This window comes from Elgaria multicarinata, chromosome 4, assembly GCF_023053635.1.
Source record: "Elgaria multicarinata webbii isolate HBS135686 ecotype San Diego chromosome 4, rElgMul1.1.pri, whole genome shotgun sequence".
NCBI classification, from domain to species: Eukaryota; Metazoa; Chordata; class Lepidosauria; order Squamata; family Anguidae; genus Elgaria; species Elgaria multicarinata.
The window spans coordinates 12,697,432-12,716,648 of record NC_086174.1 but is presented as its reverse complement, the minus strand read 5'-3'; the positions used below and the strand labels follow the sequence as shown (position 1 = coordinate 12,716,648).

General features: G+C 39.0%; 1 protein-coding gene across 1 annotated transcript in view; it reads right to left on the bottom strand.

The window, feature by feature from the left end:
• The window catches only part of FANCL (FA complementation group L), a 56,348-nt gene that overhangs the window by 10,657 nt on the left and 26,474 nt on the right, over positions 1 to 19,217 (bottom strand). Inside the window, exon 7 of the mRNA XM_063123806.1 lies at positions 9,483 to 9,551. Coding sequence (XP_062979876.1) covers positions 9,483 to 9,551 — 69 coding nt within the window. The remainder of the gene's footprint in view (positions 1 to 9,482; positions 9,552 to 19,217) is intronic.

The following is a 19,217-nucleotide window of genomic DNA, read 5'->3' as shown; positions in this document are numbered from 1 at the left end:
TTTTTGCGAGTGGGTGGTAAGTTTTTTTAAAAAACCTACCTGTACACAGTGGTCCCAATACATCTTGGTGCCCTGTGTGCTGTGATATCCGTTCCCTTGCGGCATGCTTTGATAATGACAACCACTCTTTGAAATACATGAGACTACCACAAAGTATCTACTCATTCTTGTTTTCAGTACTACTCTCCGGCCCCTAAGCCGAACACTCAAGCTTGATTCCAAGGCACCCCAGAGAGTGTAAACTGCCCAGAGACCTTCAGCTATGGGGTGGTATATAGATGCAATAAAATAAATAAATAAATAAATAAATAGGTACTACTGTTCAGGCCTCTTCATGGAGGGGGGGATTTTCAGGAGTGGAAAAGGGATAAAGGACACACACACTTGACCGCTGTGCTATATAGTGTTAGGACTCCCATCCTCAAATCAGCACATTGTATAGCCCTATAACCAAGGTTGTGGGTGGTGGGGGACACATAGCTCTTGAAAGTAAGAAAGGAGGAAAGTATTTTTCCTCTCGTCCTGAAACATTGCTTGGATAGTGTTTTGTTTAACCTCATGACACACATCCTACCCAACACTTATTCCCCTCCACCTCCATGATACTTACTAAAAGTATGCTACATCCTTCTCTCATCCTGCCCCCATTCCTTTGATTTTGTTTTTAACTTCTTGCCTAACATTTTTTCTCAACTGCTCCTCAATGGGCTGGTTCACATTTATTTATTTATTTATTACATTTCTATACCGCCCAATAGCCGGAGCTCTCTGGGCGGTTCACATGTCACAGTAAGCCACCATGGGTTAGTTACTGTACCACTAACCCTTGACAGACTGGAATCAGACAACACGATAAACCACAAGGGTTTAGTATGCGTTGAGATTGGGTTGTCATTGAACAGTGGATTGTTGTTGAAATGTGGGTTGTCTTGTTGTTTGAACCCAGCCATGCTAACAAACCATGCTTTGTTAACCATAAACAACCCATGAAGAGAACTCAAGGTTTGCTGTTAGCTTGTGAACTGTGGGATATAATACTCTCTGAACTCGTCAGCCGCTCTGAAACTTGTCATTGCTTTTTTCCAACTTACTTTTCCCACCTGCTCCCAGCACATATCCCAGGGGTATTTATGGCACAATTCCTTTATACTCTTGCTATGATGAGAATCTCCCCATCCCAACTTCCTTGCCTTGCGAAGCACTGCGCTGACATACATATGCCTACATTTTAGGATGAGATGGCTGAGGTTATTTATTTTATTGATCACTTTTAAAAAAAGCCTCCCTGGCTGCCCATTCCTCTTCATAACACAGCTACAATGTATGTGTGAAAATCCCCTGCACCCAGTGGAGATTTAAAAAAAAAAAAAAAAAAAAAAAACGATTTCCTGCAAAAAAGGGGAGTTTAGCATGAAACAGGAGGGGGGAAGACTAAATCCCCCTTTTTGAATCGCCATGGTCCTGAATTGGGTGTGTACACGCTCACCCAAAGATAAGTCAATCATGCATACATATGTAGCCATGCTATTTTGGCTCACAGGGGATAAAGCCAATTGCTATCAAGTGAAGCACCAAGCTGGAAGGGGAGGGGCAGAGGGCACTGCAAGGAGCATTCAGATGTTTCACTGCTCTTGTTGAGAGCATCTGTAGCCCTTTCAAACAAACTATGCAGAACCCACTCTGCCAAGTCCGGATGACATGACAAGCCACCCTGAAAACAAGCCACTGTGAACAACACAAGGACAAGCTATGGGTTCAATGTTCATGGAAAATAAACCATGACAAGCCAGTATGGGTGATGGTGGGTTGTCATGTTATACAAACTGATCTTTGTCTGCCTGACTTCTTGTCAATCTCCCCTTCTCTCCCTCCCTCTCTCTCTCATATAGGTAGATAGATAGATTAATTAAAACATTTGTATCTTGCCCTATAATCGCTGGGATCTCAGGGCGGCATACAGATAAAATCAGAATATAAACGTAAATAATTTACACAGCTAAAAATGTATTAAATCATTAACCAATTAAAACCGGTAGAAATTTTTAAAAGCAATAAAACAATTAAAACTATTTGTAACCATGGAGAATTTAGCCCTCAAAGGCTTTGATGAAAAGCCATGTTTTAACTTGGCGCCGAAATGAAGCCAGTGCCAGCACAGTCAGGCTTCCAAGGGGAGGGTATTCCACAATTGGGGTACCACAACAGAGAAAGCCCTCCGCCACGTCGCACCATAATGTAGGTCTCGTGTTGGTGGGATGCAGAGGAGCGTTCCTCCAACAGATCTCAAATCTCAGGCAGGCATTTACAGGGAGAAGCGCTCCCTCAAGTACTGACGGCCCAAGCCATTTAGGGCTTTGAATGTCATTGCCAACGCCTTGAATTCCGACTGGAAGCATATTGGCAGCCAATGCAATTCTTTTAAGAGCCGTGTTACATGGTCGTTATAGGATGTTCTGGTGAGCAGTTTCGCTGCTGCATTTTACACCAGCTGCAACTTCTGAGTCGTCTTCAAGGGCAGCTCCACGCAGAGTGCATTGAAATAGTCTGATCAGGAAGTTACTAGAGCGTGGATTACTGTGGATAAATTGTCCTTGTCCAGGAAAGGCTGTAGCTGGAGAATCAGCCAAAGCTGACCCCAAGTACTCTGGGCCACAGAGTCCACCTGGACTTCCAGTGACAAGCATGGATCTAGGAGTACTCCCAAACTACACACCTGGTGCTTCAGAGGGAGTGCAACCCCATCCAGAACAGATCGCTTACCCAATTCCCAAACTTGGGAACCACCAATCCACAGAGCTTCCGTCTTATCAGGATTCAGCTTCAGCCCTCATCCAGCCCATTACAGCTTCCAGGCATTGGTCTAGCACCTTCACTGCCCCAGCTGACTCCAACAACAAGGAGAAATAGAGCTGTATCATCAGCATACTGATGACACCCAACTCCAAAACCCCTAATGACCTCACCCAGTGGCTTCATATAGATGTTGAACAGCATGGGGGATAAAATAGAGCCCTGTGGTACCCCACAGCCATAGGGTGGAACAGGAATCCCCCAATACCACTCTCTGAATTCGGCCCTGCAAGTAGGAGAACCACTGTGACACAGCGCCTCCTACTCCCACCTTGCAGAGCTGATCCAGTAAGATACCACAATCAATAGTATCAAAGGCCGCTGAGAGTTCCAGAAAGATCAGAAGTTAGCACTCCCCCTGTCTTTCACCTGGAATAGGTCGTTGGTAAGAGCAACTAAGGCTATTTCAGTGCTGTACCTTGGCCTGAAACCAAACTGAAATAGGTCAAGATAATCAGATTCCTCCAAGAATGTCTGAAGCTGCCCAGCCACCACACGCTCAAGCACCTTGCCCAAAGAGGGGATATTAGCAATAGTGCAGTAGTTGTCACATTCCTCTGGGTCCAGGGAGGTCCTCTTCAGGAGAGGGTGCACTACAGCTACCTTTAAGGCAGCAGGCACCACCCCCTGGACTCACTGAATCAATCCACCTCTGCTAGATCACATTAGCCCACATGAGCAAGGGTCAACCTTACATATGCTATAGATTTTTTAAAAAATCTTCAAACCCACCTAAAAGAACCTATGAACTTACAGAGAATAAGATGGCAGTTGAGACTATACAGCCTATAGGTTCAACTGCTATCACCATTCTGTAAGCTCTTGTCAGGATGGTTGAGCAATTAAAAAATGTTTTCTTTTAATTTACAAATTTATATGCTTCTACATTACTGTAAAGTCCTCCAAGTATGTAGAAACCAATCTCTTATTTTTAGATGGCCTCAACATGCTTCCAAACTGATAGTCACTTGACTATTTGAGTTTGCAAGTAGAAGAAATGATGCAGTTCTCTCATTTTTTTCTTGCTAGCCCAGATCTTTTGAAAATTGTTAGTGGGGAATGGTTGCTATTCTCACAACATTCATTTGGATTTTTAATGACATCTCTGCAGCACAAATCCACTGACTTAAGATGCTTCTAGGATGTGCAAAATTTCTTTTGGGTATCAACCGCATAACTTAAGAGCAAAAGTCCATAGCAGAAACTTAAGAGGAAATTAAAATTCCTTTCAACTAAATAATGGAGGAAAAGACTTGCTAGGCTAGGCAATATCTACTACATTGATTGGAGGATTAAGACAAAAACATGAGAAAAATGCACTGCAGTGAACAGGTTCTGACACAGCAGGGGTATGGATTGGATGACCCGCTAGGTCTCTTCTCTTAGTAATTTATGATTCTTTCAGATTTGCCTGGAAAATGGTTTCCATTTGTCATTTACTCAAGCTGAACCCTCTCTTCAGCACCCCTCCCAATCCACATATCCACCAGCAAGAAAGAAAAGGGGGAAAAAAGTGTTCGGATCTGAAATCTTTAAAAAACTCCCCTTGTCAACCATCCAAGCCTTTGTGTCTGTTATTGATTCAATATTCCACAATTCCATTGCAGGCTTAGCAATAGAAGCTAGAAATACACCAGGCTTATTTTCAAGATCCAGCATCACATATTTTACTGGAAATACTTTTAACTAAAATTCAAAGTGAAAGGCAGGGCTTAAATAGGAGGGCCTATGCACTATATATATATTCGAAAATAGAGTGGACTGCAAATGTATTTGGCTAATTAGAAAAAAAATAAAGTATGTAACTGTTGTAGATAGATGTAGCAGCACTTGTCATTGGAAAGCTCTGTTTATTTGGCACATGGAATAATGGCAGCAGCCTTGCCCTTGGTGCTGATTTCTGACTATTCTAAAATGTCTCCTCTGAGCCAGAATACACTGGCTGCTACTGATCATGCTGTGAGACACCTGCACTGGCTACTAGGCTTGTCATGACGCACAAAACCCTACCATCTTCAGCTTGACATTGTGCACGTTATAATTATTCATCCAAATGAATATGTCAGAGCAGCAGCAGCAGACCTCTCATCAGAGCACAAGAAAAATACATCAAAACATTATCAACCCAGCAGGAAGACAGGGACCATAAGGAAAATTACCCATTTTTAATACAGATGCCATAAAGCCATGTCTATTATTATATATAAAAAAGGGAGGGGGGAGAACCACCATCAAGTTTGAAGTCCAAAAGTACTAGAACATAAAATAGGAAACAGCTGTTGAGGAAAAAAATCAATTATGGTGCCTGAAATCTATTTATATTCTCTTTAACAAGAGTGTGCTGGTATTCTAACACTGACATTTGCACTGTTTGAGTTTAGGGTCTTGTCAATGTTTTCATTAAGGTGACCTACAGATGTTAGAATTAAATACCTATCAAGCATTAGAACATGCATGCTGAATACACAAAATATCTAGAACAAAAGAGAATCTGTCCACATATTGTTCTGCACTCATACATTCCTCACATGCATACACACAAATAATTGAATCCAATGTTAGTCCAACTTAAAGTAGACCCACTGAAATGAATGGGACAAGTTAGTCATGGTTAATATAAGTATTAGTAGGTCTAATATTCGATGCAACCCAAAACATTGGACTGTCTATTCTTTTAAAAATGACCTGTCAGGTGATTCTTGCTCTTTATTTGTTACACACACACAGTATTACAAAACACACATGTACTCCATCAAGCAGAAAGGGTGCACATACGTACATGTCTCTAATAAATAAATAAACACCTTTCAGCTATAGCAGGTCCTTTCCCAATTCTCCATGCATGCAGTCTTTACACTTAATGAAATGTGCATGAATTTTGTACTTGGATATGCATGTTCACATAGGAAAACTGGTCCTCAGTCAATTACAAGTTATATTTTGTACAACCCCCACCCCCAAAAGATGATAGCATTGTTGTTCTCAGAAAAGTAGACGTACTGTGTCAATATGCAAGTGTTTAGATATCAAATTTGAAAAGTGTCGCATTTGAGTTACAGTACGAAGTATTCCTGACATGTTTCAATCAGTTAGCTATGCCCTCTTCTTCAAGACTCCATTCTTTCGCCTCACCCACCTGGTTTTTTCTCTCTCCCCCCGCGACCCCCACAAAAGTCAATGAGCATTCCATGTCCACTGGGCATTCTAAGTCGCCATGTTCATTGTTTTGGGGGTCTCCATTCAATCTCATGTTGCTCTTAGGTGATTCCCCCTACTTTGTGTGTTTATTTTCTAAAGGATTTTGTACTTCTACATGAATCGGATGGTTTCCATGAATCGGATGGTACTTTGTGCATGGATTGTACCATTTTGGCTACATAAGCACTATCACTTGAGAGAACTAGAATATGCATGTGTATGATTTCTGCCACTATTATAATCATAAGGTTAGAAGATACCTCAAAGGTCATCTAGTCCAGTCCCACCAATGCAGGAAATATATTAATACATGAATACAGCACATACCCTTTTTTTTTTCTTCAGCATTTAAGATTCATAGCAGCAAATCATTTGAAATGAACCTTTTTGAGGATATCTATGAGGCTCTTAAGAAAGTTTGTGAAACTTTTCCAGAGTGTCAGCTAAAGTCTTGCATGAACTTGGTTACACACATTTTCAATGAAGAGGTCTTCTAACTCTTGTGTATAACTGAGCAGAAATAGTAGCTAGAGATAGATATATGTGACCTAGGCAACAAGTGCCACCGAATTAAAACAGAGTGGGGCCATCCGAAAAACAACAACACAGTAACACATATGGAAGAGAAATTCTTCTGACTTGAAGCTACAGTAGGAAAGGAGTTCGAATTTGGAAATATAAGGGTGCGGTATGACATAGAAGATTGTATTGGACACTCTACAAGGAACAGCTCAAATTAATCCTGACGCCTTGAATTTTTTTTAAAAAAGATCCTCATCACTATTACCTCCTTTGATTAGACACTGTCTATGGAGCCCAACAGCTAGTCTAGGAAATTTGCAAGGACGTACTGAATATAGATAGCAAGTCTGGCTCTTGTGCATTTGTTCTACACCTTGAACTTCCAAAAGTCACTCAGCTTTGCAGATTGGAGCTTTGTAAAGTTAGTATGTGTGGAGGTGGGGCTGTTATGACTTGAGGTACTTTGCTTTGCTTTTGCTGCTCTGAAAAGCATAATGCCCTGATAACACTATATAAACAATACATAAAATTATGATTTCTGTATGAAAAACCTTTGGAAAATCAAGTATTTTGCATTCTTGCCAGAGGGGGGCATCCCATGAACACCACAAAGTATTAATTCTATGCAAATAATTTATGATACTCAAGTATCTATATTTAACAGAGATGAAAAGGTTCCTAGCAAGGATGTTTCTACCAGGTTAGTGTGTGGTATTTACAGTTCTCATAAATACTAACACACACAAACAAACACACACACACACACGTATATATGAAATTTTGTTATTAAATTGAAATTCAGAGATTCTCAGCTACCTTTATAGACTTAGCAAAATATATGTGAATTCATCTTAGGTCTTTGCTGAAGTCTTTGAGTCATTTAACATGACTCAACTGTGCTGTCCTTCCATTCAAGCAATCAGACCGATCAAGGATTAGTGTGGCATGTCAGTGAGCCTGGCAATTCATCCCAAAAATAAACTGAAATGTCTCAAAATTACTTGATTTGAGTTTGTGTTTAAAGTAGCAAAAGCTATGCAGTTCTAATCTGAATGAGCTTCCCGGATGTTGAATATGGTGATGTCTCCACTAGGATGCTGGTGTATACTGACTGAGACCTAGCTCAATATTGTCTACACCAGGGGAAGTATCCAATGGAGCTCCTACACTAGGGTGACCATATGAAAAGGAGGACAGAGCTCCTGTATCTTTAACAGCTGTATTGAAAAGGGAATTTCAGCAGGTGTCATTCGTATATATGGAGAACCTGGTGAATTTCCCTCTTCATTACAACAGTTAAAGCTGCAGGTGCCCTGCCCTCTTTTAAATCTGGTCACTCTAGTATAGCTCCTGCACCTTTAACTGTTGTGATGAAGAAGGAATTTCACCAGGTTCCCCATACATACAAATGACACCTGTTGAAATTCCCTTTTCTATGAAACTGTTAAAGATACAGGAGCCCTGTCCTCCTTTTCATATGGTCAACCTACCTACACAGAGTAGACCCATTGAAGTAAATGGGCCTAATCCAAGTAGGACTACCATTGCATACTGCCCCAGTAGTGCAGGCTCCCAATCTGGCCATCATGGGGTCCCTAGCTGCCCAGGTCTTCTTTCCCTGGTTCCACCCTCTTTCCTATTGTTTGGGGTGATTTTTTGCAGTCCCCCCCCTCCCTTCTAAAAGGCTGAAATGCCTCTCCTATGGCTTACTTACTGGCAGTAAGAGCTTTAAACTAAAACATGTTGTCATTTTTTTAACATTTTGGCTTTGCCCCATTTGCCTTCAACCCCATCCATCACTGGAATGTAGGCCCTGAGAGCTTTAGCCCTTGGGCTGAAAGAGGGTCAAAAGCACTGACTGGCAATGGTTCTCTGGGATTTCAGACAAGATTTTTCTTCAGCCATTCCTGGAGATGCCAGTGACTGAACCTGGGACCTTTTCAATGCAAAGTACATACTCTACTCTACCTCTGAGCTACAGCCCTTCACACATTCAGATTTCCCATACCGCGTTTTGTTACACAATACTTTTTAACAAACCTTTCAATCTGCTCACCCCCCTGCCCCTCAAGAATATAAGACGAGCCCTGCTGGACAAGACTAAAAGCCTACTTAGCACAACAACCTATTTCCCACAGTGGCCAACCAGATGTCTATTGAAAGCTCATAAGCAGGACATGAAAGCAATATGCCCTCTCCTATTGTTGTTCCCCTGCATGCTGTCTCTGTTCCTGGAGGTAGCATACCGTCATCCTGACTATTGGTAACCTTATCCTCCATGAATTTATAGCTGACCTTTCTTCTAACATGAAACTTAAGATGGTGTACACAGGGTTCCCAGTTAGTCTCCCATCCAGGCATTGTCCAGACCCGAGATTTGTTCATTAAGATTACTGCATCACTTGTTTTAAGACCGTGTTCTTGGACTTCATTTATTTCCAAATACTGGCTGATTTGATATTGCGCATAACATTGTTACCACAGGATAAGGCTTAAGGGTATCCTACACTAAAGAGATTGTGGCTGCAATACTATGCCTGTTTGCTTAGGAGTAAATCCCATAAAATATAGTTGGATTTACCAGCATAGGATCATACTGCAAGAAAGCCCTTTTCTTCCAATTCTATTTTTTATCAGAATTTTGATATGAATAGTTTAAATGAGTGTATCCACTCAAAATATGGCTGGATGTAGTATTGCTTGCTGCTTCAGCTCAGGCAAGGACCTCGTGCCATCCTTGTACAATCTCAAATATTGGTACAATTTCATGGTTCTCTAGATCCTGCCTCACTAATATTAAATTTAAGATCGAATTAATTAATAGTATCTTTCATACAATGGGATATGGGAAGAAACTTGGGGTGAGTGTGGGATGCAAAAAAATAGAAAATAAAAAGTGGAAGGCTTCTTACCTGTGGAATCCAGGAGACAGAGAACTGGATTGGTAAATCCACAAGGCAACCTGGTGGTTCTATGGGATACTGAGAGGGAAGAACGGAGGAAGTTTATCATTTGTACACCTTATGAGTGATTTTTTTTTTACAACAAATACACAACTGAGTTAAATAAATCCAAAGTAAAAAAGGTAAGGGGTAAGTAGATTCAAAGGACTCCACCTTACGGACTCACTAAGCTTTTCCTTTTAAATCATCTGAATCTTTTCATGCAAAGGCATAGCAGGCCATTGTCTTGTCAGGAAAATCTCCTGGCTGCTTGCAAAGGTGAGCCCAATTACGAGATTCAACCTTAATACAGCATCTGACTTCTACTGGTACTACTACAACCACCACAAAAAACCCTATATGTTACACATAAGGAAGATAGCCCAGCTATCTGCCAGTCATAATTTAGAATGCTTCAAATCTACCGGGGGGGGGGGGGGGGAGAGATGGGACAGAACTAACTACACAGAAATTAATACTTCAATTACCACTGATTTCAGTGGTCACATTTATCAGTAGAGACTATGGCCTCATCTACACCAAGCAGAATATTGCACTATGAAAGCGGTATATAAAAGGCAGGAGCCACACTACTGCTTTATAGCGGTATTGCACTGACAACTGTAGGGGCCCATGACACATACCATATACTGCCTTCATAGTGCTATATCCAGCTTGGTGTGGCTCCTGCCTTTTATATACCCCTTTCATACTGCTTTCATTGTGCAATATCCTGCTTGGTGTAGATGAGGCCTCTATCCACTCTGCTTCTGCAAATCCCACTGATATAAACAGGACTTTATATCCTGTTTAAAACAGGACTTGTTTTCAGAAACGGAAAACAACAAAAGGTACATTTGGCTGATAGTAAGACAGAACCACCAATGAAAACATCACTACCTTTCCCCTAATCCACCTTAATAAAACTCTTGATTAAAAAGCAGAACACGGACATTTGGGGGTGTTAAGAGGAAGTGAGGTTAAATATAAATACAATTTAAACCTTCCCAAATGAATCTAACCAACATTAATCCTGGATACTTGCCACCTACTACTTTGAATGCATTATCCTTCTACTTTGTTTTCTAATGCTATGGTCCCTGCTAAACTTAATTCAGTAGTAGACCATATCCAATTGGCTTTTATGGTAATGAAGTTTAGCTTCTCTATAACTTTATATCCGCTTCTGGTAATCTCTCACTGATTCTCACACCTGCTCCTCACCTATGTTACACTAAAATTTATTTTTATTTCTCTGGCTACTTGGTATTCAAATTTACACTGATATTTTATTATGCCTACCATGGTTTATGTTCCCTGCTATACTTTTCATTTTTAAAGGGAACTTTTATGGCTTGCAAAAGCTCTTATGCTTTGTCACTTTATCATGTTCTTTTTAGTCGGTTATGCTAATGACTTTTGAACAAGTTACAAAATGAAGAGAGAATGAGTGGTTAAGGAAATTCAATTGAAACTCAGATGGGAAGGCATGCACCACCATTTTATTTCCCTATACACTATCTTTTGGAGATAGTTTCTTCGTTAAGTCATCCCAGTTCTTGATCCCATACAAACAATGTTTGGATTGGAGTGTGCAGACAGCTTTTCAGCCTTTAATGTGTTAGAGGGAAAGACAGGCGAAAAACAGCATATGAATAGTCTGCGAAAATTACAGTAGATTCAGCTGGTGTTAGTTCTGCATTAAAAAGGGACACACAAATGGGAAGGAAGAGGTGATGAACAGTGCGATTCTGAGCATGTTTACTCTTAAGTTCAATGGGATGTGCTCTGTAACTGTGCTTACATCTTGCATTCTGCGTCACTGGTTGCAAAACAGGACTGCTTACATACTCCAGATTTTCTGAGTGTATATGCACATCAGGTAATTTATGCAAGATCTCCAGTATCAGAGGCAGTATGTCTTTGTATAACAATTGGCAGGGTCAGAGGCAGCTGTCAGGCCACTGTGAAAACAGAATGCTGGACTAGACGAAGCCTTGGGCTGATCCTGCATGGCTACTCTTTATGTTCTTAAGACTTAAATCCTTTAAAAACTGTGCTTTATACCAATAATACACATGCAACATTATGCCCAAACACATCTGTGTCTATATTCAAAAATGTAAAAGAAAAATATGAATTGTTCAAGAAACTAACGTAATCATACTGCTGAGTTGAAAAAACTGAATGTCGGTTAACTTACTGCCTTAATTTTATATAAGTTATTGACTATTCTTTTTCATTTACCAAGAAAGATGTGAGCTTGCTCTATGTTGTAGAGTCTACAGTTTTAAAAATATAACTCTATTTAGTTATTAAAGTTTTGTCACAATGATGAACTCAGAAAATGAGATCAGAGCACAACAGAGAATCATTAATGGAGTCATGATTGCAAAATGTTTTACTGCAGACTTCAATGAAGCCTGGATTGCCAAATATGGTAACGTGGTATCTTATAATAGACAAATATAGGTTAGTAAAAACCATGCAAGTTTTCAAGTCAATGCTACTTATCAAGGGAACCTTTTGAAAACACTACTATTTCCATATCTACCTGCCTGGACACTAAGATCATCATCTCAGGTCCACCAAATGAGGTGAGGTGGATGGCTTCAAAAGAGCGACTTTCCAGTTGTGGCACACCATTTGTGGAATGATCTTCCCAGAGCGGCTCACCTGGCATCTACATTATAGTCTTTGTGGCACCAGATGAAGAGCTTTTTATTGTCCTAGACATTTTAAAAATGTATTTTTTGTGTGCATTCAGAACTCTATTCAATATTTTAATTTGGTTTTATGATATTGTTATAATGGTTTTATTCTTTGGTGCTTGGTTTAACTTGGTTTTATTCTGTGGTGTTTTATTTAAAAATATTCCAAATTCTACTTAAATGTGGATGAATAGTAGCATTTTCTCTTAAGATGATCCTCAACTCAGTACTTTTCCTCAAACAGCAACTCCAATCATCTTAGTCTCAATAACAATGAATATTTTACACCAATGTGCAATCACTAGCTTCCAAATAGTGCACACAGATTTATATTTGTTCTCTTCTTGCTGATCAGCAGTTAATTTGAAGTTCTAAAACTTTGCACAAATAACCCTCGAGGTACTAAATAGGGAAGTAATAGGCTACTCAATTTCACAATGCAATTCAACAAACAAAATTGAGGTTCTATGGCAATTCTCACCACTAATCAATATGTTCTGTCCTTTTAGAGAACCACTATATATGAATTAAACTACACTTATTAGTTAAATAGTGCCAACATTTATCTTCAAAAATGTGCCTTGATCGATTTTAAACAAACAAACAAACCCATAGTGCCAAGTAACACTGGTATGCTGTCTTACAGCAATTCTCTCTGGAATTTAAGGAGAGAAAATATAAAAGCCTTTAATGTAACAGATCAGTCCATACTTCTCTGGGTTTAGTCTCATTTAAATCCTTCTACCAGTTATTTTTGTATGTCTCAAAGATTATTTTATGTAATTTTCTCAACAGGTTATATATTTGAGAAGCTGTCTTTTTTAAGCTCTACAAAAATACAACAAAAATACCTCTGTTCTATATAATTAAAAAGAATCTTAACTGTAAATATGGATAAAATGGTGGAAGTTTCATTAATTTCCAGTCATATCACAATTACCTTAGCTAATTTCTTTATCATGCTTCTGCCAAATTGAAACATTTCCTAGATTTTGACAAGATTAAAATCTTCATCATTATTTTTGTTGCCAATTTTTCTTTAAATTTTTTCCATACTGCTATTATTGAGTTGACAATTAAATCTTTGAGTAATAAAAACCCTTATCCTATATGTTTCTGTTTCTTAACCCAAGAAATTTGTCATGGTATTTAATTTTTGTGAACCGCCCAGAGAGCTTCGGCTATTGGGCGGTATAAAAATGTAATAAATAAATAAATAAATAAATAATATCCTCTTTCTGATAAATGGTTCATTTGGACTGTATAGACATTTGTCCTCTAGTGATTATTTTTTTCCAGATTTTTCACATTAAACTAGCAACTATTTTAGACAATATGCATTTTTTTTTTTACTATTTTTGTATCCTTAATCCTCCATTTTTTCTTGCGCAACTTGAGCTAAATCATGACCCTTCTGCAGCCTTTTAAAAACAGGAACTAATTGAAGCACTGGTATCAATACTTTAAACTGAAAACCTAACCTAATATTGACACGAGTAAAATGGCACACATAATCAGGATAAAATTAATATTGTTGTCAAATTACTACCAATTATAGTAACACATTGTAGTTGTAACACTAGCAATCTCCTAATCATGGTAAAGTGATTGGGAGAAAACCATAGGCTATTTCCATCTCCCCTTTGCAAATTGTTCCCCCACTCCACTTATATAATCTAGTTACTACTGGTGTCAAAAACCTGTCTGGGCTGTATCATTTCAGATTGTAGATAGGGGCTCCCATGACTGAATGTTCCACTGTCATACAAAATCCATCTAAAACTAGATGTTAGGGAGAAGGGTTTAAGCCTCACTTCATGTGTGTAAGGGACGTTTTCATAGGGAGGAACGTTCATTCATGTCAACTGTTTTCTGCAGACTGGATCTGAATAGCCCATACACCGGATTGCCTTCTTAGTGAGAACTAGGTCTCTGATTACCATTATTTGAAACCAGGGAAAGAATGTACATAGGGATATAAAATGATCAGACTAAAGGTCCATCAAATCCAATATCATGCTTCCTATTGGCCAACCAGATTACTGTGGGAAGCCCAGATTCCCCAATTGGCAAACTGCTTCTGACCATAGAAGTTCTATACAGATATTATGAAGTATAGTTATTGATAGCCCCATCCTTCATGAATTTGTCTAATGCCCATTTAAAGCTATCTAAACTAGTACCCACCATCACATCTTCTGACAAAATTCCATAAATTATGTTATTTGAAGAACTTTCTTTTGTCTATCCTGAATCTACTGCCAATCAATTTCATTGTGTTTATATACCAAGTCACAATACAACACGAGATGTAGAGAAAAATCTTTTTTAAAAAAATCCACATACGTTTTATAAATCTCTAACATGTATTCCCTTAGGATGTGTTGGATAGGGGAGAGAAAAAGCAAGATTGTACCACTCTCCCCATTTCCTAACCAGAGGAGACAGGATGAACACAACATTTCTTCTCTACTACAGTTTTAGAGAATCCAGGATACGTGGGATTGCTGGAACAGTTCTTTCAAAAATCTGGAAGCTCAGTTTTGGTATATCTTTATAATACTTAACAAGCAGGATTCAGCCAAAATAAACAATTTAAAGTTTCATAAATCCTATTGATTCCAGTGAGATTATTTAGCACATGCTTAAACCTTTCCCATTGAAATGAATGAGATTCAGATGTGTTTATCTTTTGCTGGATCGCGCCCATAAACTTACTGCTTTTTCTTCATTAAATAAATATAACATGTGAACGAACACTACTGCTCAGTGCATTTATTACATATATTACTACAAATCAAATTCCCATGTCACCAAGCACACGTTTTATATATTAATTTTCTCCCATGGCAAGTTTAAATGCCAGACACATTTTTAAAAAGGACAAACACAATTGATCCTTTCATCACTATAATCTTGTGAAACAGAGTTGATTGATGACCACTAGTTACAACTGGAAACATGCATAATCTGGTGACCACACAGTAAAAGTAAAATAGTATTTCCTTATCCAATAACATACCCATTTTATAATAAAATAAAGCTACAAAATATTCAGAAACAGAATTTACAATAACTGTGGCTTCTGCAAGAATCTTACTTAATGAGACCGCTATTTTTGTGTGAAGAATGCCTTAACAGATATAGATAGGGCTTAGAATTTCACCATAAAATCTCCTTAAATATATAGAAAGGAATCAAAATCTAGATTTCATCTGACAGTTTTCTCTCCTTATTGGTGATAAAGATGTGTTGTTTGTTGGAAAGAGGGCAATATGGCAAACTAAGAGACGGGGCCCAGGGAAGTGTCGCCATCAGATTAAATTGAGGTACAGCTGACCCAGGCCACAGTTCTGCTCCCTACTTTGCACCATGAACGAATATCTAAAAGATCTTCTCCTAGATGAGAGCCTGCACAACTATTCAAGTCATAATCAGAAGTCCTTTCTTCCAAAGTGATGAAGATGATGACTGAGGGCCTTTTAAGTACTGGGACAGTGAGGCTCCCCTAGCACCCAGTTTGATTTTCTTCTAGCGCTAGATGAAGACCAAGTTTTACCCAACTTTTCAGCATGCAGATGGTTTTAAACTAATGGATTTTATTAATTCACTGCTGCTTTGTATCATTCTACTTTTAAAAAACAAAACAACCCCAAACATGTTCTACCATGGTTAATTTTTACTGTTTTATACAATAGTTTTTTTTTTTTATGACTATAGTGAACCACCTTCGGAGTTTTACTAACTGAAGCGCACGCACACACTGCATTGCAGTTTCTCAGATTCATGCAGAACCTTCTATTTTCAAACCATGTTGCTGTGACAGGTATGGTGCAGTGTCACTGGGCAATTCACTTCAAGCTGAAATCCCCTCACACTTCACGTGGCACAATCTAGCAGCCTTCTCAAATGATACAGATTATTATTATTATTATTTATTATTATTATTTACATTTATATACCGCCCCATAGCCGAAGCTCTTTGAAACTGCACATTGGTACTTACTAGATGTTATGTGAGATATCGTTGGAGTGTGCCTGGCACAGCAGCACAGAAAAGGAAATGAGATTTTGGTGTGACATCTGTGAGGAACTCCTCTGGAACCTTCTCTAATGTCTAATGGAAGGTGGGAAGAGGACTGAGTGGGAATCCTATGCAGCTGCTGGCTGAGTTTGTGTTTGGCCTCTTGCTCCCAACAGAAATACATGTCCTTACTTGCTGTTAGGGGCGTGAGCCAGATTTTGCTTGGAAAAGGAACCAAGAGTAAATAGTCTTTCAGTCCTATTTTAGTTAGGAGTTGGGTTATTTAGTTATTTACATTTAACCACTTCTTGAAATGATTTGATTTGGCTGACATCTTCTTTCAAGACAGGAATTTAGAAGAATCCTTTTGGTGTTTAGAACATCCCAACTTCAGTTACTGAATGGTCTAGAAATATAAAAAAAAAAATCAAAAAAAATCAACACCTTTTTGTCTTTTCCAACCATTAAAAAAATGCTTGCAAGGAACATGGCTACTAGATTATGACTTTGCCCAGGCCCATGGATATAGAACGTTTTCCTATCCAGTGGTCAAGCAAAACTTCAGCTGAAATATGGATGGATTAGCCAACCTGATTTCTATTGCTATTAGAAGTTCAGCATCTGTATAGCCTGATTCTTATTGTAGAAATGTGTTTCTTCCAATTTTAATTCAGGTTTCTGATAAGACCCCTAGAGTCTACTTCAGCGTTTATATTACTGTTTACCATCATAATCCTATCACATTAAATGAGTCCTTGCAATTTGTCTAGCAGGCAAATTTACATATATTGCTAATTCCGGGGTTAGTGTTATTGATTGACAGCCTTATACAATAATAGAATAGTAGAGTTGGAAGGGGCCTATAAGGCCATCGAGTCCAACCCCCCGCTAAGTGCAGGAATCCACCCTAAAGCATCCCTGACAGACGGTTGTCCAGCTGCATCTTGAGTACCTCTAGTGTGGGAGAGCCCACAACCTCCCTAGGTAACTGGTTCCAACTGCTCTAACAGTCAGGAAGTTTTTCCTGATGTCCAGCCGGGCTTCCTGTAACTTGAGCCCGTTATTCCGTGTCCTGTACTCTGGGATGATGGAGAAGAGATCCTGGCCCTCCTCTGTATGACAACGTTTTAAGTATTTGAAGAGTGCTATCATGTCTCCCCTCAATCTTCTCTTCTCCCGGCTAAATTAAATGTTGTAAACCGCCCAGAGAGCTTCGGCTGTGGGGCGGTATATAAATGTAATTAAATAAATAAATAAATAAATAATAAATAAACATGCCCAGTTGTTTCAGTCTCTCTTTATAGGGCTTTGTTTCCAGACCCCTGATCATCCTGGTCGCCCTCCTCTGAACACGCTCCAGCTTGTCTGCATCCTTCTTGAAGTGTGGTGGCCAACACAGGGCCGAACCAGGGCCCTGTACCACACACGATTTGAAAGCTATACTTCTATTAATGCAGCCCAAAATTGCATTTGGTTTTTTTGCAGCCTCATCACACTGTTGGCTCATATTCAGCTTGTGATCTACAACGATTCCAAGATATTTCTCGTTTGTAGTATTGCTGAACTAAGTATCCCCCCATTTTATAACTGTGTATTTGGTTTCTATTTCCGAGATGTACAACTTGGCGTTTATCCACATTTATCCCTTGCTTGTTTCTATAACAGAAACAAATATTTTAGACTGTACAAAAAGTCAGCATTAAGCTTTTCTGGGACCATCATATTCCTAGAACTCAACCAGCTTGCTTCTATAAGTGGGGATGAAAAGATTGAGATAGACTAAAGACGTTTCACATTTTTTGTTAATTTTATGAAGTCTAAGGAACTGATAACACTACATTCCTATTGTCTTCTGGAAAACGTTTCCTGTTGTCTCCTGGAAAGCAGATAATAGATACCTGAAAGCCTGCTTTCACTGTCCCCTACATTTTACATCAGAATCCTGGTCAACCTCTTTCATGGTTTGATGTGGATTGTCTGAACGATTTTTTTTTAAAAAAACCCACCTCAATCTACATACTCTAGACCAGAGGTGGGCAACATGCAGGCCACAAAGGCTGCATGTGGCCCTGCCACTCCACAAAATGGGGAATCTCCCCCCCCCCCCACTCTGGGGAAAAATGACATCCATAGCAGCTATGAAGCACAAAAAGAGTCAAATTAGGTTTTTAAAAAGCTAATTTTGATTCTTTTGGTGCTCCACAGCACTATGAACACAATTTTAAAATTTATTTTTCAGCGGCAATAGAGATGGGGCTCTGGGGGCCAAAATGGTGACCCCAATCCTTTCTAGAAAATACTTGAAAACAGAAGTAGTTTCCCAACAGCTTATTAACTTTATATCCTTTTATAAATGTGCACTGAGTTTACAAAACCAGAACACAATAGTTCCTAATAGGAGACTCTAGGTTCACCCACCTTGCAAAATAATGGGCATAGGTTCTGGCATATTGTTGCCCATGATTTGGTTGAGGCAAGAGGGGTTTTAGGGGCTCTCATGAATGGCCTAGTTATTTTACAAAATTATATAGTTCTTTGATACCACCTATCCACCCAATACATTATAGAGATCTCCCTAATTAGGAACTGTTTCGTGATATGCTCATTATACTTTATACCATTATACTTTGAACGGTTTTAAGTTTTGTGAACCGCCCAGGGTGCGTCAGCTAATGGGCGGTATAAAAATGCAATAAATAAATAAATAAATGTACAACTCATGCATCTTCCAACAAGACTCCTACACCCATTTATAACAAATCTTTAGTCATTGGCAAATAGAGCATCTATGGAAAAGAAGGCAATTCCCATCAAAGAGATTCTTACTCAGACACTGAAGAATATAATGCCACAATGGCATATTTATTCAGGTTTACATTGATTTAAATGCACAAGCTGATGTTGAGAGAATCGTTAATACACCAATTGGGGATGCTCCAGCCTTCATGAGTTATGCCTTTATTGGAGAAA